General features: G+C 33.0%; 2 protein-coding genes across 8 annotated transcripts in view; one reads left to right on the top strand and one right to left on the bottom strand.

The window, feature by feature from the left end:
- LOC149087092 (glycerophosphocholine phosphodiesterase GPCPD1) overlaps positions 1–3,225 on the top strand; it is a 34,526-nt gene extending 31,301 nt beyond the window's left edge. For 4 of the 7 annotated variants that reach the window (XM_089231333.1, XM_089231334.1, XM_089231336.1 and 1 more), the window contains exon 17: positions 2,446–3,225. In XM_089231333.1, coding sequence (XP_089087459.1) covers positions 2,446–2,575 — 130 coding nt within the window. In that variant the 3' untranslated portion in view covers positions 2,576–3,225. The remainder of the gene's footprint in view (positions 1–2,445) is intronic. The other 3 variants (XM_089231337.1, XM_089231340.1, XM_089231339.1) reach the window with 2 other exon arrangements.
- Positions 3,226–3,779: 554 nt separating this feature from the next.
- On the bottom strand, positions 3,780–20,842 carry U4-U6-60K (U4-U6 small nuclear riboprotein factor 60K). Its single transcript, XM_089231341.1, has 16 exons — positions 20,605–20,842; positions 17,411–17,664; positions 15,734–15,807; positions 15,371–15,443; positions 14,442–14,572; positions 12,964–13,043; positions 12,444–12,537; positions 11,152–11,246; positions 10,978–11,036; positions 9,076–9,199; positions 7,573–7,665; positions 7,103–7,225; positions 6,882–6,989; positions 5,559–5,677; positions 5,074–5,123; positions 3,780–3,960 (listed from the first exon to the last, which is right to left on the bottom strand). Exons 2-16 carry the CDS (start codon positions 17,622–17,624, stop codon positions 3,817–3,819), a joined length of 1,581 nt encoding a protein of 526 aa, XP_089087467.1. The 5' UTR covers positions 17,625–17,664; positions 20,605–20,842; the 3' UTR covers positions 3,780–3,816.
- Positions 20,843–21,321: the final 479 nt, after the last annotated feature.

Raw genomic sequence — 21,321 nt, 5'->3', positions numbered from 1 at the left:
CTGAAAATATTCTGTGGACAAAAAGAATATTGTCATAGAGGCATTCTCGGTATATCGAAAGGCAGCATATCATTGTCATGCAAAACCTAATTTATGCTGCTACTGAGAGGGGGCAAATGGTGTAAATTGAAGAGTGTAAATTGAATTAGATGTCTTCAGAAGAATAGAAACTAGTAAGGTATTCAAAAGAATATTGAAGGTGAATTTTGTATAGAATATTAAAAAGTAACTATGACATGAATGTCGCTCTCCACTTGTTAATACAAGATATACGGAAGACTGGATGTTGTGAAGATATTTATTATTTCAGATGTTTATTTTTTAAGGAAGGAAAAAACTCATCTCTGCCTCCACCGGGAGTCGAACCCGGGTCCCTCGATTGCACCTTCAGAGCCCTTCCATAGAGGTCCTTCAGAGCACTCGTCCGGCAATCGAGGGACCCGGGTTCGACTCCCGGTGGAGGCAGAGATGAGTTTTTTCCTTCCTTAAAAAATAAACATCTGAAATAATAAATATCTTCACAACATCCAGTCTTCCGTATATCTTGTATTAACAAGTGGAGAGCGACATTCATGTCATATATATAGCCCTCTGGTGGCTCGTCGTCAATGAGCTATTAGCTGATCGGTTTCACCGTCCATTGCACGGTTCCGTTCGGCATATATACGCTCTAGCGAAGGAAAATCTCTATCTCCTCTGTAGCTTAGTGGTCAGAGCACTCGTCCGGCAATCGAGGGACCCGGGTTCGACTCCCGGTGGAGGCAGAGATGAGTTTTTTCCTTCCTTAAAAAATAAACATCTGAAATAATAAATATCTTCACAACATCCAGTCTTCCGTATATCTTGTATTAACAAGTGGAGAGCGACATTCATGTCATATATATAGCCCTCTGGTGGCTCGTCGTCAATGAGCTATTAGCTGATCGGTTTCACCGTCCATTGCACGGTTCCGTTCGGCATATATACGCTCTAGCGAAGGAAAATCTCTATCTCCTCTGTAGCTTAGTGGTCAGAGCACTCGTCCGGCAATCGAGGGACCCGGGTTCGACTCCCGGTGGAGGCAGAGATGAGTTTTTTCCTTCCTTAAAAAATAAACATCTGAAATAATAAATATCTTCACAACATCCAGTCTTCCGTATATCTTGTATTAACAAGTGGAGAGCGACATTCATGTCATATATATAGCCCTCTGGTGGCTCGTCGTCAATGAGCTATTAGCTGATCGGTTTCACCGTCCATTGCACGGTTCCGTTCGGCATATATACGCTCTAGCGAAGGAAAATCTCTATCTCCTCTGTAGCTTAGTGGTCAGAGCACTCGTCCGGCAATCGAGGGACCCGGGTTCGACTCCCGGTGGAGGCAGAGATTAGTTTTTTCCTTCCTTAAAAAATAAACATCTGAAATAATAAATATCTTCACAACATCCAGTCTTCCGTATATCTTGTATAAAAAGTAACTGTTGAGCGGTTTCAAAATCTCTTCAAGAATATTGTTGCAGAGAGATTTCTTGTTTTATCAAATGTAGCAAGGTTTCGCTGTAAGATAATTTTGAAGCAATGTTTTTGTGGCTGTAAAAGACCATGGTGTGTTGCAATTTTTTTTTTTGAATCTCATATTAGCCTATAGTCAGAATAAACACTTGTTGAATTTCAAACTTTTCAAGTATCATTGTTGCTAACAGTGCTATATCTAAAAGTATGAGGATTTCGTACTACTGCTTTATGTTTTTATTGAATTCTTAACAGGATAAAATATATTCAGAGTTCTTGTAGAAATTGTGAATCAAACTTACAGAGAGGACGTTGCCAAATTCTCAAAAATATTGAAATAAAATTTTTCTATCAAACATTATTATGCTCATATAAACTTGCGAAGCTTTCGGTGAAGGACGCAACTAGACCCTATCCTTGATCATTTATTTGAGGTTATCAAAATTTAACAGGAAAAAAAAATGTGTGGCCTTTTTAAATAACTTTTTTTTTTTGTATATGCAGGTTTCACATCTTGCTTGCCTTTGCATTGAATTAGATGCAATAGTAGTCACGAATTCACTGTGGCATACTATCTATCACTTAAGATCTGTTTTTTTCAGAATCACACATTTTTTCTTTTGTATTTGAAAATACGGCTGTTCTGAGCATTTTCAAATTAAGATTGAGCTTTGTTTAATTGCTTTGAATGCATTCTATCTATTTTTCATTTTATAGCTTTTTATCTTTCGAAATGTACACATAAAAATATATGTGTGTTATTTTCTTATCTATGAATAAATTTTTCTTTTCACACAAACTATTTGCGAGCTATGACTTGTTCGCATTGCTGTGGATGTCTGCACTATATAATTCAATGTGTCTTTAAATTAGCTTTGCATGCAAGCATGGCATGAATGTGATCATGGGAACATCAAAACATGTATTTGATTGTTTTCTTTTGCAATGTTAACAGGGTCGACGAATTCAACACTAGCAATGAAAATGTTTTCCTGGTAGAACCTAAAGCGAGGATTGGGCTGTTGGAAATAGCCGGCCATTGTGAAGAAAACTTAAGTGCTTGGTCCTCAACTTCTACCAATTGAGTCTTCTCGTCTGAGTTAATATATAACTGCTGCATTTTCTTTTACCTGTACTTATAACTGCTGTGATTGTGCGAAATTGTTTAGAAAGACAGGTCTAAAGAGTTATTAGTGCTGTAAACTTCTATACAGGAAAAAAGGTTTTAAATTTGTATATTCAAGGTTCCGAATGTGTATCTGTTTGATAATGCTTTGTGTCAAAAAACAACAGCACATGGTAAAATATGTGTATATAATAATTTTAAGTTGGAACTTAATTTCTTGGGAACAGAACGTCCATTAAAGATGTTTGGTTTTTTTCCTCGTTGTAAATATTTCATGAGGTTTTTGTTTTATTATTATTTAAACATTGGGTTTTCCCTCTTGATTTTGTTTAACCTTGCTCATTTTGAATAAAAACTGTTTTCATTTTTGTATATTTTTTTGTTCTGTCGGTGATTAAGTTAAATTGTGCTTAGTTTTGACTTGCATATTAAAAGATTTTGAAGTTTTCTTGGTCTGATATTTTCTTGTATGATCATGTGTTGCAGCTGTCATGATTAAGGTATGGATGTTTGTTATTTAGAGACTGCTGCATAAGTAACAGATACTTTACTGGAACACTTGTATTTCTTTAACGATTTTTTTGACAGAATGAAGTGACTTTGTTACATTAGACTTAACTGTGATTTGGTTTTTAGCTATATTTTTCAATTTAAATTGGAAGAAATACATCTGCAGTGAAAAAAAAAATGCAAGTATTTCAACACAATTGTAGAAAATATACAGTGAAAACCACCTTTAATGGCCACCTATGTATTTACTGGTTTGTCAAAATTCTACGCATGTTCGAAGAATCACTATTCCTATTAACATACTTTAATTTCTTATCTTTAACACTATACCAATGTGATTTAACAGACTTCGTGAGGATCCAGGTTTGAACCATATTAGTAGTCAGATGAAATTGGTTTTCTAACTTCAAGGCGCGAATGTGAGCTGCTCTTCCATTTAAAAAAGTCTCTCAGCAGAGAGCAGGCAGACCTACAATATGATACATTTGATGAAAAATTCAAGCATTTATCTCTACTTCAAAACATGTTTGACAGCACACAAAACAAGCACAACTCTGACCATATATTATGGCATGCAGCAATTCCACATTGGGATGTGTACGAGACGCATGTACGGTCAGTCAAGTAGTAATAAACAGAATATTATAGCAAATTGATAAAAATGTTTTTATTGAAATGATACATGCAAATTTATTCTGGAGCCCACAGTTTATAAGTTCGATCAAATGACACAGTGGCTATAAACTGTCCATCAGGGGAAATATCTCCATACATAACTTTACCATCATGACCACTGAGAGTTTGTATTGGAGACCATCCTGGGTGTGACCATATCTGATAATACAAAGACATGATTTTAAACCAACAAGAATTTCTACCTTTATAAAATGAAGCAATTCAATTTAGTTCAGAGTACAAAAAAAACATTAACCACCCTTGATCATTACCTGAACTAGAATCGATTATACAGAAAGTTTACTTTTGCTCCACTCTTATATTTTTCAGACATTGTAATCTAAATAACCAAATATATACTTGATTTTTTTTTTTGTGTGTAGATGTGTACTCTATACAAATCTACACGTAGCAAACAGGACCCAACTTGAACGATAAGCTACTTTAAAAACTTGTCTGAGCTTTTAAAGCTTTTCGTTGTTTAGTCTTTCTTTAGTTATAGAACTAATTTTGTTATTAATTAAATAACCCTTGTATATCTAAATTTCATGCAACAGCAAAATTCCCTTTAAAAGTATCTATTCTCCCCACTTAAACCTTGTCTGTTCTCTATATTTTGGTATGCTTTTACGAAATAATATATTTGGGTAGTTCAAGCTTTATATTTTTTCCATATATTAGATAAGTTAAATAGAAATGTGTGTAGATTGTGAAGCATTTTTGTATTATGAAAACACATTTCATTATGATTCATTTATTCAGCATTTAATACAAATTGATATCGGCTTTTTGAATGTATTTTACAATCATTAAACTTTAAAGCTTTTCCCTGCATGGACCAGATTTCTATAGTTGAAAAAGCTGATATCCACATGCGTTTTACGGCATGCTGTCTACTGCAGGGGAATAAAGCATTTATTACTTACAAGAAATTTACAAATATTTCTGTGCTCAGTTTTGTTCTGTAAAATGAACTCTATTTCCTTGACATTTATATCTAAGCAGCTAAAATTTTCATGCTTTGGGTGTTTATATACCACTTTCTCAAGAGTCTATCATTTACAAGAGGTTCATAACTCTTAAGCATAAATGTTGTTATGCTTTGAAATTATAGAAGTGCACTTTAGAATTACCCACCTCTTTTAAAATTCAGTTTAGTTACTTTTTATATTTAATGATATCTGAAAGAAACAAACTTCATGACAGAAGCTGGTGATCTCGAAATGCAGCAAGCAGTCTTGCTCTATAACAAAAATGATGAATCAAGCTTACCTTCAATGAATTATCATATGATGTCGTGACTAAATATTGGCCAAGATTTTCTGAAATAAAATGCATTGATTATTATTTTGAATATATAAAAAAAGATAATTTTGCTACAGAATAATCATTATATTTAACAGTAACTTTTATTACAAGCTGCCAACTCGTAGCAAATTTTCCTTTGGTCGTTGAAATCAGTGCTGGCCAAATTCCTGTTCACCAATTACATTTTAGAACAGACGTAAGGAACTAACTTCTACCATGCTCAAAACATACACTACTAAACAAATCACAAATTTTGTTAAATCGAGCAGTAACTGCCCAAAAATTTAAAGAAACTTAATTTGATGCAGTTAAAAAAAATATTGCATGTGAAAATAATTAAATACTGCATTTATTAGTCTATTTATAGTGATTCATAAAAACTTTTAGAAATAAAATCTACGTAAATTAAAAGCCATGTGATATATGAGGAAAAATAAAAAAGTAATTACTTTCGAATGCAACGGTTGAAACCAGATTCGTGTGAGCTGATATAGTGTATTCACATTTCTGTCTTCTCAAATCCCATATTTTTACTGTATTATCTGCACTCCCAGTAGCCAATTGATAACTTGAAAAATATTTAAAAATAAGGATTAGTGTTTGCTTCATTTACAATAATTTAAATTTAAAAAAAAACCACATGAAATAATTTAACTGGCAATTGCTGTTTTAAAATAAACCGAATTTTTTCCAGGTAATATGATGGTTGTACAACGATGGGAGCCAGTTAATTCAGACTTCCCTATATTATCAAAATTTCATGAAAGCAAATTTAACAAATTCAAATTACAGTTGGTCTGCATATAATAAAAAAATTTGATGGAAAACTCAACATTTTTGTTAATTTACAACATATTTGAAAACATTTTTCTAGAACAAATACCTGATGTAAATAATTTTTTGATGGGATAAAGCAACGCTACATGGTGACTTTATATTAATACTGGTTTTATTTGGCTCTCTAAAACGTATTATTTTTCTATCTCAAACAGTTTTACACAGCTAATGATTTTTCTTTTCTAATTATTAGAATTTATAGAATATTTCTATTGTTCACAACAAGACTATTTGATCACTAACAGATGTGCGAGTAAACAGGTTTGAAATGCAAATGCACATTATAGCGAGGCTGGGAAAGTTGCAAAAAAATCTAGGTGCCTAAAAAATTTTTACCCGAAGAAAAGAGTCCAAAATAATGCTTTTTTTTTTTACTTTTTCAGGGCATAGGGACCCTTTTTTATGATGGCAGATAGGCTACTATAAATTCCGAACATTTTGTGCTGCTCTCAGCATGCAATTTAGTAACTGCACAAAGAAAATATTGGCACCAATGCCAATTTTTTAGTCAACCTAGCGGCTGAGATTTGCCCACCCCTGCATTATAGACTGACAAAATTTTTAGATATATACAAGGAAGATTTTGATGCCTTTCTTTAACTAATCTTTCTAATCAGTTACAAAATCGCATCGGTGTATTTATTAAACAGTTTTTCCCACTGACACAAATTCCATCAAAGTAAATTGTGTTGCTGATCAACTGTCAATTGTGTATATATTGTTTAAAATTTTAGTTAATTGAATTTTCAATTCGGTTGCTATATTTTTGAAATATATGACATCCATATTTTTATAGGCATCTTTTTCTCAGCCACCTCGTTGGGCATTTTGCCTGTTGTGGCGTTATATTTGTATTTGTAAATTTAGTTTATTGAACTTGATTAAAAAATGTTTGTTTCGAAAAAAAAATTTATAAAATAAAAAAGATTTCTAACCCATTGGGAGAGAAACAAACAGAGAGAACAGCTTTTTGATGGCCATTCAAGAACATAATGCATCTGCCAGTCCGAAGGTCCCACACACGACCAAAAGCATCCATGCCTCTGTAAAATAAATAAAAAAAATGCATGTTTTAAATTTGACTTGCATTGAATCAGATGACTTTATAACTAGCTTTTACTAATGGCAATGTAAAAAAAACAGTTTGTGGACTTACCCAGTTGCTGCTAGGGAACCATCACATTGAAAACTGACATCATAAACAGGTTTGCAGTGACCTTCCTGATGCAAGATCTCCTCTTTTGCCTCCAGATCCCAGAAACGCCAAGAGTTATCAAACCTGCAAAATACATTTTCCATAGCATAATTTTAGATTCTTTTGAAAGAAAGAGTGAATAAGTGAACTGATAATTTATGATGTCCGAATTTTATAATTATTGGAAACATTTTGTTCTAAATAAAATCAGAGAAATATTTTCTCATATAAAATCTTTTTGGTACTACTTTTAGACTACGCAAATTTAATGCTACACAACTATCAATAAAATTCAACATTCAAGAAAATATTGTTGTCGCCCGTATCTTGATCACATCACGATACTAAATAGAATATACAATTGCATTTACAATAGAATAAAAATTACATTTACAGTAGAATAAAAATCCAATTTTCAGTTATATACATACACACAAGTAGCAATGAATCGGCCAGATGGATGGAACTGTAATCTGGATACCCTATGAGGAGAATGGCCTTCCAAATCTGCAATTGGCTCATCACTGCAATAAAAATTTATAAATACAAGAATGAAGATGGTCATTTTCACACAGTACAATAAAATCAAATCTATATATATATATATAACATGTCCAGGCTGATTTATTCATCATAGCTGAGCCAAAACCACTGAAGCTATAAATATGAAACTTGGTCAGTAGTTTTATTTCATAATGTAAAGGCTCACTTGGAAGGCGGGATTTTTAAAATCATACAGGGGTTAAAAGGTTATATATAAAAATCGCCCCAAGCTGAAGCGAAATATGCAATTTGGTCAGTATTTTTATTTTTTAATGTAGAGATTCACTAACTGCTGAAGCTATAGATTTGAAATTTGATCAGAATTATATTCAGGGCTCCCACTCAAAAAATTAGAATGGGGAGGGTACCCCCCCCCCCCTCCCCCCAGACAACATATTCATAGCATAACAAAAAAAAAAAAAATCCTAAAATTTTTTTTTTTAATTTAAAAGTTTTTTCCCCCTATTAATTTTTTTTATAGCACTAATTCAGCATCCTATACAATTTGACTTAAGCAAAGCCAATCAGGATCATCAAACGTAGAATAGGCCTACGCATCCAACTGCTTTGTAATGCAAACTGTTGTTTCACCCATTTGCAAAATGTGCACCATAATTTTGAATGATGACTGCTAGTTAGTCCAAGACCATAAAAAAGTAAATACAAAATTATTTTTCCATCCAGACCGAAGTTTTTAATGACTACTCTACTTGAACCCTCAAACTAAGCAAATGAAAAATTAATAAATCGTCCCCATATGCCCCTCCCCAAATAACATTGAAAACGATACAATTTCTGCTTTGGCAGGATCATTAATTGCAATCTACAACATTTATACTATTTGGCAATATATCGATGATTCCCCCGCTCAATTAAAACCTATTACACAAATTTTGTATATAGGATTTGGTAAAAAAGTAGGACAAAAACCCCAGAAAGTAGGACAAAACTAGGACATTTCACTAAAAAGTAGGACGAGTGGAGCCCTGTATATTTTATATTATAGAGACTCACTAAGACAGGATTTCTCAAAACTCAACCCCCAAAAGAGGGTCACGAGGTATTCAAATGTAACAGGGTGAAATCATCGCTAAGCAATTTCAGATCACTAATCCACGGGTAACAGCTATTTTACTGCCACGGTAACAGCTATTTTAAACATGAGGTTGAAATATTCTGGTATAAACTGTCATTAATTCAGAATGGATAAAACATGAATAAACAGCAACTTATTATTAGTCATAAAATGTACCATATTATAACATGTATATGAAGCCCCTTTTCTGCAAAAAATTGGATCCACAAAATAGGAGAGGGGGGGGGGGGTTTCTTATTTACAAAATTTTAAAACATTTTTTTTTAAATTTGATCAGTGATTTTTTCCCACATACCTTTTAAGATCCCACAATTTGACGCTTCCATCTGTTGAACAGGAAGCCATGTTGACTGAAGTTTCAGATTGTGATATGGTAGCTTGAGGATGAAAAACTATGCTACCAACATTGCAGTTATGACCTGGGAGAAAAATTATTCGTGTTTGATCAATATATAAAAAAAAACATGATTTTTTTAAAATATTCACATATATACACAAATAACTTACGACATACCAAAGTTCTTGCCATTAACCCTCCATCAGACGCAATGTGTCTGTCAGGCACATCACAAACTCATTTCACATTTTATATTGCACCCGACGGAGAATTAAGATGATTCCTATGTTATGTTGATAGTTTGGAAGATATTTTTTATGGAAAAAAAAGATACAAAATATAAAAGAATTTAATAAATTCTTTAGAAATTCTTTAGAAATAAATTTTAAATTTAATTTAAAAATTAATAAAGAATTAATTAAAAAGAATTAAAAAAAAAATCCTGTCTTCATACTATCATGAAACTAACCTTCAATTATACTTTCAGTTAGATAACATTGCCATTTTAAGTGGGAAAGTGTGTGCAGTGACAGCATCCACACACTTGAAAAAAAAAACCAGTACCAAATGTGAATGTAGAGAGTGTGTGTGACTTTGTTTTATTCTTCCACATTCAGAGAATGATTGATGATACAAGGTGATTCTATAATTCCCCTTGCCGCATTTTACTGGCAGACCATTGATCTTAGAGAGGCATACTTCTAATTAGAAAAAGTATCCAAATAAAGTGTAGACCTTAGATACATCATTCATGTTGCAAAAGTTAATTTTATAGTAATTAAAATATATAAAAATTAACTTTTTTTATACGGACGCCCTGTCCTCAAAAACTCAATTAAAAAAGTTGTCCTGTCTTTCCTGAGGCCAACAAAAAAATTTCACATTTCTAAGTGCAATATTCGCTGAGGTATTCAAATTCAAAAAACGGAAAAAGTTGGGGGAAACATAAATAAGGGAAAGAAATGTTGTTCGTTAGTTTTTGCTGTTCTTTCCCAACTGTCCTACAGTTTTTGAAATTGAATACCTTAGAAAATGAGGAAGCTTTTTTAGTTGGCCTCAAGAGTGACAGGGCAACAACTTTGTAATTGGACTGACGCACAGGGTGTCCATATAAAAAAAAATTTTTATTTTATTTTATTAACTATACAACCCCTTTGCAAAATGAATGATGTATCTGAATTCTACATGTTATTTGTATAGCTTCTCTAATTGGAAGTATGCCTCTAGGATCAATGGTTTGCCAGTAAAATGTGCGGCAAGGAGAATCATGGAATCATATCTTCTATGTGCCTTCATGGTGTGTTACTTTTCCTGTGTTCATAAATTTATGTTTTGGAATAAATAGTGATTGTCTTGTAAGAAAATCAAATTATTTTTCTGAATTAATTGAGGTGACAATTTATGACAACTGGTCCAGATTGCTTTCCCCTTCTAAGACTGTGATGATGTCTGACTTCATAAAATTTAGATGCTAGTGACTTTCAGGAAGGAACCAAATTAGTAAAATTAGAGATACTAATGTTTTGCAAATTGTTTTGCTCAGAACAGCTCTGTTTCAAATGAGTAATGAATTCAGTTTTAAATTAATTTCATCCAATGTCAGCGAGAGTTCAATCAGTCTATGAATTTCACAATTTTTAAAAAATTGCATACTGTATTTCATATAATAAGATTCGTGAAAATTTTAAATATCTTTAATTCAATTTTTAATTTTATCTCATTGTGTACAATGTTTTATCACTAACTTTCTTTGATCATATAATTTTGATACATTTTTCAATTACTGAGCCAATAAGTAAAATTTATAAAATAATTAACCAAAATTCATTTTTACAGAAGCTTCAGAAAATCCAAAAATACCTCTAAGTGTCCGAATATGTTGGCAGTCTGGTATTGACCACAATTTGCAAAGCCCACTCCTAAAAAAAAACGTAATATTTACACAATTTACACACAAAATTTCAGTCAATTAGGAAAATATATACTGCATAATAATAATGTTCAGATGAAAAGAAGAAATATCACTATTCTTACCATGATGCTGTAGCTAGCAACTGTGAATTGGGACTGAACTCGCAGAAAGATAATGGTCTTGTATCTCCTATTTGACTGCAGCTGATATTCAAGGACTGCATTAAAAACATCATAAAATCATCATTAGCAAAAACAATCTAAGCATTTATAGGAATCTTAAAAAAAAAAAAAACACATGCACACACACAATAGCAATATTTTGATTTTAATTAGTGTTATTTAGTAAATAAATCAATTATAAGGGGCTATTCAAGTATTATGTCAGCAGATTTTTAGCCATTTTTGACCCCCTCCCTCCCTTGTCAGAAAAATTTCATCAGCGGCTTAGAATATTTCATATCTTCAAAAAAAGGGCAGTTGATGACGTAAGCAACATTCAAACCCCCCTGAAGCATATTGTAAGGAAACCAAAGTAAACATTAAAAAAGTCATTGTTGAAGCCTATGAATCATTGTTGTGATAGAAAAGTTTCCCCATTTCAGGAGTTTGTCCAGCTCTGAACCTTTAAACTAGCCTGTCGTTGAAGTTGAGTCCTAATTGGTATGTATATGTGAAATCTGGCAAAGATTATTGTAGAATTGTATAGAGAACATACAGGCACAGAGAAAACCAATTTTATGTACATAGATTGAAATCTTATAAATGACACATGGTAACCAATGCACCCTCTAAGCCACGGATTCTCAACCCATGAGTCTTGAGTCACACGCAAGGACTGCTGAAATGAGTAGTACTAGTCACATTCCTGTTCTAAATGCATATGTTACATGTCACTGGTTTCACTAATTTCAAAAAACAAACAGATCATTGGTTGCAAAGTCAATCACTGCTGAATTTGGATCACAGCTTAAAAAGATTATGAACCTTTGCTCTACATGTATTGTATACAGTGGCATTTTGCTATGTTGTTATGCAGAGTAACAGCAGGTCTGGACAAGTCAAAAAACAACTAGAAAGTTTTGGTGTCAAAACAGTTATTTCCGATGACAACTAATTGTTTAATATTGTGCATAAATAGTTATACATGAATTATCCCATAAATATTTCTGATGAAACATTGTTTTTTCTTTGTACTTCCCCCCCCCCCCCATTCTACTGTATACATATGAAAATGTGATTTGCCAGTAAGACCTATTTGGGTTCTAGGCAATTTCTCTTTCTCTGTATTTGTGTGTTCTTTAACTAGTAAAGTGTGTTATTATTATGTGCAGCATAAAAGTAGCAGAAAATATAATAAACACATTTAATAATATTTCAAATTAGTTTGTATTTCAATGTTATTTGAAGATTACCCTCAGTTTTTTATAAAGGTCTTGCTTTCTCGCTGCTTTTATTGATTCTGGTTCAGCTTTTTCTTTTCTAGCTCTTTGAAGCCGTTCTTTTGCTCTAAGTGTGGAAAAACAAGAGCACATTGAGTATTTTTTATTAATCACTATGTTCATGTTATTGATATAAAAATGTATGAAAATTAGCAAGTTTATTATTTAATAGCTTAAATGACATTTTTGTAAGTTACAAAAGAATAAGCATGATCTGGTATGGCTCAAGACGAAATTTTCACCAGTGTGAGATAAAATGACACAGAAAACTTGATTGGTATACGAAATGGGTATGCATTCAAATATCACTGTTTTCCCAGAAAATTATTCTATCCCATTCATAGTTATAATTTTACAGACAAAACACATTTTCTTTTCAAAATTTTCTGCAGTTATTTATTTCTTCTTAACTCTAATTTGGCACCAGTGCAGTCGTAGAGATACAAGGCCCTTGTGAAATGCAACAATCAGTATATAAAAATAAGTTCATTACCTAGGCATAGAGTATGATGCAACCCAGAAACGAGCTTTACGCAGGTTTTCTGTACCTTCATGATACCAAGTTGTTTCTTTCTGGGAAAGAAAATACAGATTTTTAAAAGGAAAAAAAAATTACATAACTTTTTGAAAAACATAATTGTTTTGGACTGAAAATAAGCATTGAGTAGAAAGGTTTTGTATATTAAAACAGTACCAACTTATCCGATTCTCCATTGCACTGGTTTCCAAAGTGTAGGCTGTGTTAAAGAAATGAACTGGAGGGGGGGGGGGGGGGGCAAAGAGATTCTCAGAAATGAAAACATCCGACTAAGAAATTTATTTCTTCCCAATGTAAGTAAAAATATGTCAAAACTAAAGAATGCCTCAACTCTGCTGAACAGCTACTTAACATTTTACATGCATCATATAGTGTAACTTTATCAAATTTTAGATGTATAATAATCAATACATCAAGTTGATATTTTTACAGGGAGATTCAGAAAGAATCAACCAATTTTTAATGGACAATTAAATATTTTTAAAAATTAAAAATGCAGAACGATGAGTAGTGTGTGAATGTACAATGAGAATGTCTACACTTTACATTATGAACCGTTAAAAATGCTAGTGTGTTTGCAAAGCTCTTTTGATGAAAAAGTGGTCATTGAAAATATTGAGAGTGCTTAAAAATATCAGGAAGAGAAAGGACAGGGGTTGAGATTATTGGGGGGGGGGGAGTACATTGCAGGTACTTGCTATAATATAAAATACTCCTGTAGTTGAAAAAAAAATTGCATAAAAGCAAGGGTGGCTTGCCACAACCATGAAAATGATATGAATATTCAAATAATTTAACACAACAAAAATTATTCTACCTACAAATGGAACCTGAAAATATTCTTGCACTGGTCCCTACGTTTGGTAATGGTGACCCTGAGTTTGGTTACCCACTCTGCACCATTACAATATGCAATATAGGCATTCCGTCCTAACTTGCAGCTCTGTTGATGACACCCTTCACAGGATTCAAAGCTAAAAAACATGTGAGTAGTTGGAAATCTCACACTGAAACAGTTCTGTCAACTAAATATTGAAAAATGATTTGATTTCATTCATCATTGATTACGGAAATTAAAGCACATCCATTAACAAAAATGAAGAATGTCTTGGGAAACAGGATATATAGTCGCCCTATGTGGTGGGAAGGGGGGGCGGCGGTCGGTGATAAAATTCTTGTCAAAAGGGGGTTGAGCTTCAAAAAGTTTTGGAACACCACTGCTCCATTGGAATTCGGGTGGGACACAAAAACTTACCCACTTAACTGATCCATTTTTTCATTCGCTATCCACTTACAAAAAGAACTGACTATAGCAATTTCACACGCCATCAATGGAATTTAACAATGACTTGAGTAAGGCGCAAATAGAACATTTGTTTCAGATTACATCTTATTTATAAATAGGAAAATAATTCAATCTTGATATTTTTTACCTCTTTCTCCTTAACTTCTTGCTTCTTTTCTTCTTCTTCTTGGTCTTTCCCTTTGACTGCATCTTCGCCGATCCTAGCCAGTAGCTGTCTGAGTCTCTCTCTGCGCTCTGCAGGACCCTCACCGAATAAACCTTCAAGAAACAAAACAAGTTTCAAATGCATTTTTAATGCAATATAACATAGGCCTTAATTGCATTTAATGCAATATACAAACCAGTGAAATTGAACTCAAGTAACAAAATAATAATGCTTTCAACTAAAGCATTGCTTTTCACCCATGGGAGAATGCATCAAACAAATTATTTTTCGCCACTAATTTGCATTTAAAATTATTTCCCGCAACAGCCAAGTATGACTAAAATTTTTGTAACAAATGAATCTATTTCTTTTCAATACATGAAAAATCGAAGTTGTATGCCATCACTCATTTATATATTACCTATTTTTGCATCTGCAAAGTGGAAATGGATATAACATGGGCAGTATGTTGTATCCCCCATTATTTCATGAAATTTACTTTTATGCACTCTAAACTGTGGTTAGACAAATATATATGTCTACCAGAGTACACACTAGGGTTCCACCATAGGGGCCATTCAAGTATTACGTAAGCAGATTTTTAGCCATTTTTGACACCCCCCCCCATTAGCAAAACACTGACCCCCCCCCCCCGTCAGCAAAATTTTGTCAGCAGCTTAGAATATTAAATATCTTCAAAAAGGGGTGGTTGATGACGTAAGCATCCTTCAACCCCCCCCCCCTTGTCATCAAATCCGAAACCCCTCCCCCTCGATGCTGACGTAATACTTGAATGACCCCATATCACTATTCTAAATTTCAGAAAGAAAATCTCATAGCTATCTATCCAAAGACATTTAAATATTGCAGCATGAAGGGGGAAAAAACTTGGTTAATTTAAATGAACTTACATATTGGTTCACCAATTTGTCTTAATGTAGCTTTCACTTCAGAATCATCAGTAGAAACATTAATTTGCCTCGCCTGGTTATAAACAGATAAAGATTGCATTAATATCCAAGCATTACCATGAACAATATTGAAACATGGTTTAACGTGAATTGAAATATTTTCTTTACATAATCAAAATAAGTGATAAAAGATAAAATTTGCCGAATAAGAAAAACTTGTTAAAATTGTCAAAACTAATTTTTTTTCAAAAAAAGTTGCAATGTAAACAATTTTAATAAGATACAACAACAATAATAAGAGAAATGGAAATCAAGAAATTTTAATATTCCTTTATTTGTATTAGAGTAAAAGAATAATGGTACTTTTTTCCGCCTTTCAAATTCTTCCAACAGAAGCTGCTTATCTTTGCTGATCTCTTCTTCCATATCCATATATTCTGTTCAATAGTAGGAAAAAAAATACAACTTTTTGAATTCAGAAAGAAAAAAAAAATTTTTACATGGAACATAATTCTTAAGAAATACAAAAAATTTCCAAAATTTAATCCCTGAAACTGCACAAATACGTGAAGATACACCTCTCCAGGACTCGACAAATCTCACATCAGGTCGCCATGGCGACTGGAAAATCAGTGTCTGTGCAGAAAATTTCCTAAATATGATTGCTAAATTGGAGTAACGTTCTAAGCTGGAGTCTAAGGATGACACAACATTTTCTGATTTCATTATGCTACGTCTTTAACAAGTGGGGTAAGTAAAAGAAAAAATTATTTAGGACAGCTTTTTTCGAGCAAAATACCATGCTTGGCTTCTAAGAAATTGAGATCGCACTTAAATGTTTTTTGCTCTTTTTTGATTTGTCAAGCCCTACAACTTTCCTGACAGACTAGAGATTTTTTTTCACTATAAATTGTAAGTTAATAAATAAGAAATTTAGCAGTCTAAAATCAGCATCTACTTAGCATCAAGCAATGTTTTACTTCTGAATGAATTGTACTGGAAATGTGAGTATGTATACCTTACAGTCTGAGTGTGTACCTAGTGTTGTGTCTGATTTTTCAGTGCTGGCATCTACATTTAAAATTCTGATTGAATATTTGTACCATTGTAGATACGTTGCTCTCTGTGGCAAAACCTTTTAATGAGGAAGATCGGCTCACATTCACGCCTCAAGTTGGAAACCACAGAAAACCAACTTCAGCTGAACCAACATTCTCTCTCTCACAGTGGTATCAGTGGGATTCGAACCCCTAGGCTCTCTATCACTTTGACTCCGCCCATTAGCAATTGATCCGACAGGTAAGGAAGATCGAAAACATGTTCTTAAGAGAAGCAGAATTCACAAAGCTCTTTTGGATCATCATTGTCAAAACAAGGTTTTAAAGAGGCAAGATATCTTGTAAAGGCTGACTTAGCTGCCAAATTTGGAGAAGGACAATTAGAGAGGTTTTTGAGCGGATCCAAATTCAAAATATAAAAAGCAAATATAAAAGGGAATTTTGAAAAACAATGTAGGGATCTTTTATTCATAAAAGTAAAATTTAGGGATTTTTTTGCCTTTGCAAAAATGTGACATATTACAAGCGACTGCTGATTAGTACCAAATCACCAATCATAGTCAAATAGCAAGTTAAATTACCTGTTATTACTGGCTTTTTGGCAAACTTTGTCTCCCGCCCCTGGGAAATGAAATATTTTTATGTGATTTGATGTAATGGCGACAATTTACATTATGCTTGGATCGAGGATTAAAAACAAAAGCATATTTTTTCTGGGTAAATTCTTTGGGAATATTTTTCCTAAAAATAGGGATTTTTTACAATCACAGTCAAAATTTGGAAGGCGTAAGAGTTTTTCAGGAGATTAAATTCGGGAGACTTGGCAGCTACGGACAAGTCATCAATTTGAGCATATCTCGTAATTGCTACTGAGAATATTTAAGGTGAAACACATCCCCATAATTTTAAAACCAAAAATTCAAAGAAAAAAACTCATTGTCTATAGATACAGTAAGGTACGGTGAGAAAAAAGTGGCTGAACCTTCAGATATATTGATGTTGCCTTCCGAAGTAGCAGGCTTGTTGGAGTCATTGCTTTCATCATCGCTTGCTCCTCTGGCAGGTTCATCTGAATCACTACTGCCATCACCACCTCCTTTTTCTTTCTCGATTCTCTGTCTCTCTTTTTCTTCCAAGCTTCCATAATGGATGACTTTGTCTCGTTTCACATATGAAATATCCTCATCATCAGACATTGCTAATGAGTTTTTCAAAAAAAGTATCTGCTACCTGCAACTTAAGGGAAAAAGAATTAAAATTTATATAAAATAACTATCGCAAACAGCAAATTGTATATTATTTAAATCTATAGGCATAAAAAAGTTGAAAATATCCAAGTCTTTAATTGTAAACACAGTCCAGCTTGAGTATAAGGAAGTCGTATGAGAACATGAAAAACATTAGAAATATCAATATTCGTTGTAACTGATACATGTTAAATGTTCAGGTTTAGTGCGTCAAATCAGCGGACTATAGGTGGTGAAGATGGGATGGATGATTTCAGACAGACTTTCAAAATTTAATTACAATTAAAATTATTTATAAAGCTTTTTTTGCTTGAATAAAATATTAGACCCATATACTGAGACGTCAGTGATTATCAAAGTGTGCATCACGGCTCCTAGGGGTGTTGCCAACCTTTTTTAGAGATGAGCTATTCATATTGATATATGCCTGTTTAGTGCTTTAAAGTGGTTTTTTATTTGACTACAGTCGGCCCTCTGTATTCACAGATTTCATATTTGTGGTTTTCATATTTGCAGTCTCTTTCCCAGTTTTCTGAAAAACACTTACAGTGCTAATTTTTGGAACAAATTGGATTTGTTCAAACACTGTTTCATTTTAGAAGCCAGAAGGTTACGTGGCATTAAAGACATGCTATTCAAAGTTCTTTGGGTATACGATAATGTCTATGAACACCATGGTGTTCAAATCCTCTACATGCCTTCAAACTCACCATGTAGCATTCAGCTGCTTGATCAGATGTTATGCAAACATTTATGGGTAGCAATAAACATTGCTTAATTATGATTGGAAGCGATTGAAGAAGATGTATATACATCTTCAAGAAAATACAGGAAATGTCTTAAAGTTAAAAATGAATTTCACTAATCAGGGTTTAAACCATTAAGGCAGTTTTTGAAGGTCATGTCAAAAACCTTAAATATTAGTTTTGAATATGAAAATTACAGTTGAAAACAAACATATTGATTGCATGTAATATTCAAAGTCAATATTTTATACAAAAGAATAAATACCTAATATGATTGTAAAATAATTTTCTGCTCTTTACAGAATTATTTTGGGCAATATATTTGTATTTTATCATGCAAAATATACAATTTAAATAGAGCATAACATAAAACTTGAAGGAAAAACTATGGCACTATTTGATATTCCTTAATTGAAGATGAGATTCTCGATCTTCAAAAATTTCTTCAACCGCTTATGCATGTGTATTTATATAAACCATCTGCTGTACTCTTTTCATAGCAGATGGGTGTTTATAAAGTTTTTTTATGTGAAAAATGTAATGTTGATCTCTGTTATTATTAAATTATGTAAATAGTCACTGACACTTAAAAGAATACCCTCATTATGCATAACATTAGAATAAAGGTAGCAATCAAAATACTAAATTGTAGGACTGAAATGTCCTTTAATTTAGCAGTGCTGATTGCATATGATGCTTCCGAAAAGCTCCTATACCTTATTACAAGTGAAAAAGTAAGAATGGCACCGTTGACAATAAGTTTTTGACTATTAATACTAAGTTTCTGAGGTCAAAAACCTAACCCTGTGATATCCTATCATACATATTTTGAATAAACAGCTCTATTTCGCTTAGTAAATTGAACACAGGTAATCAGTAGGTTAGATAAAATAGACCATAAAATTATATATTATCTGCTCTAGACTGAAGCTGAGAGTCTGTGTGTAAGTCCACTGCAATGTTCTGATTGGCCACTTCCAAAATGGAGCTACATGATTGGTCTATTCAAATTTTCTTAAAATTATTGCTTGTTATTGAACTTAAGCCATGGCGATGTGATAATTGGTGTTGACTTATTATTGTTTGCTGATGTTTTTGAAAGGCAGAATATATGTGCGTTCGTAGAAGTCTGAATCACACACACACAGCCATGGACTTTACTTTTTAAAACACTCTCGCTTCCTAAAATTCTTGGCAGCAAGCAGTAAGTGGAGATGGTCAATTTTTGACATTCTCGATTCTTTTAACACTGTAAGCATGTTCATTTATTCTTGTTTTTAGTTGTCACCCCCTTGCCTGTCCTATTAAAAAAAAAGGGCAATAACCACATATTTGTCCTCCAAGATTTTCTATTCAACTCAAGTCAGCTCCTCAGTCAGCATGATTAGCGATTATATATTTTTCTCCGAATATGACACCTACTGTGTGCAGGAAATGCATTAGGAGTTTTGTATTTTCTGTGTATTTAGCATTGAATACATAGATTTGTTAATGTATTTCTCTCTAGATAGAGTATGACAATGCAATAATTTGCTTTATTCGTTGGTGATCTCCAAGTAATTTCAATGATGACAAAGACAATAACGAAACCTATGATGCTGGTGGCAGGAAGAAATGAAACTGGAGCCAGGTAAGGATAGCATGTTGGCTTAAAAAACATAATTGCCACGAATTCAAAATTTTGGAAGAATCAAAGTGTCAAAATAATCAGTTGGCTACAAAAAATAATCGCAAAATTTGGTGCGAACCCACCAACGGAATCTTGGCTCACTTGAGAACCCTAACATACTGATATCATGTGGCTAAGTTTCTAACTAATGTAGTTTTAGTGTCCCTCTAAGGATTTTAGACTATAAAAATTTTATAAAAATATTTTATAAAACTTGACAAATGAAACCAATAAGCTGAACAGTTGCATTTGCTCGAATTATTATCGGTTGAATTTTTCCAGTTTTATAAAATAATTTTTATAAAACTTTTATTGTGTAATCCCGGCTTAAAGCACATTTGTAGTCATTCACCATGTGCGTTATATATATACAATCAAACCCATAATAAACAATCCTTAAAACTTAAAGATAATTCATAAAGATCTGTTACACTCGGATAATTGTAAAAACAAATGTAATTGAAAATACACAAATTGTGATTCACAAAAATTTTCAATTAAAAAAAATACCAACTTGAATCTCTCAACGCGAACCCAAAACAAACACAGGTAAACAAACAGATGCTGTTGCCAAATCCCGGTTGCTAAGATTCACATCAGAGGTGAAAAACCCGGCATATTTGTACGGGGTGTGTCATCTATTGAGAATTTTAAATACTATAAACCAAAAAGTAACAGTCAAATTATGATAAAAATCTATCCATTAATAATTGTTGGCATAGAAGTGAAAAATAATTTTGTGGATCGACTGCTCTTGCTGCCCTCTATCAAGAAATTTAAGAACTTCATTGATGAACAAAAACAGCAAAATAGGATTGATGCTGCTATCTATTATCTAGCAAATAAACGAAAAACTACCAACTAGTACTGTCTCCACACCATAGATGACAGCAATTCGTGTATGGGGTATTTTTCATCACTGGTCAAAGCCGTTCCTATTTTCACATGTCAACAAACATGGCGACCCGCTCGCTAAATTTGCAGTCAAGCTCTGATGGAATGTTTCTGACGATATTACTGATACAGACTACCATCGTTGTAGCAAACTCCCCAAAAAAGGCGCAATTCGGAAAAAAAACACGCCAATGAATGGTCGTTTAGATAATCGATAAATACAAAATTATAGGCCTATACATTACTGATGTAAATATGGTCGGTCTTGACCGTAGTTTTTCAAGAGAGCTATACATGTAAAAACATTTCCGTGATGGGATTTACTGCCATCTAGTTT

Source organism: Pholcus phalangioides, unplaced genomic scaffold (genome assembly GCF_987345545.1).
Source record: "Pholcus phalangioides strain wild (caught in Gottingen) unplaced genomic scaffold, Ppha-v1.0 ptg000004l_1, whole genome shotgun sequence".
Lineage (NCBI taxonomy): Eukaryota > Metazoa > Arthropoda > Arachnida > Araneae > Pholcidae > Pholcus > Pholcus phalangioides.
This window is presented reverse-complemented; position numbering and strand designations above follow the sequence as displayed.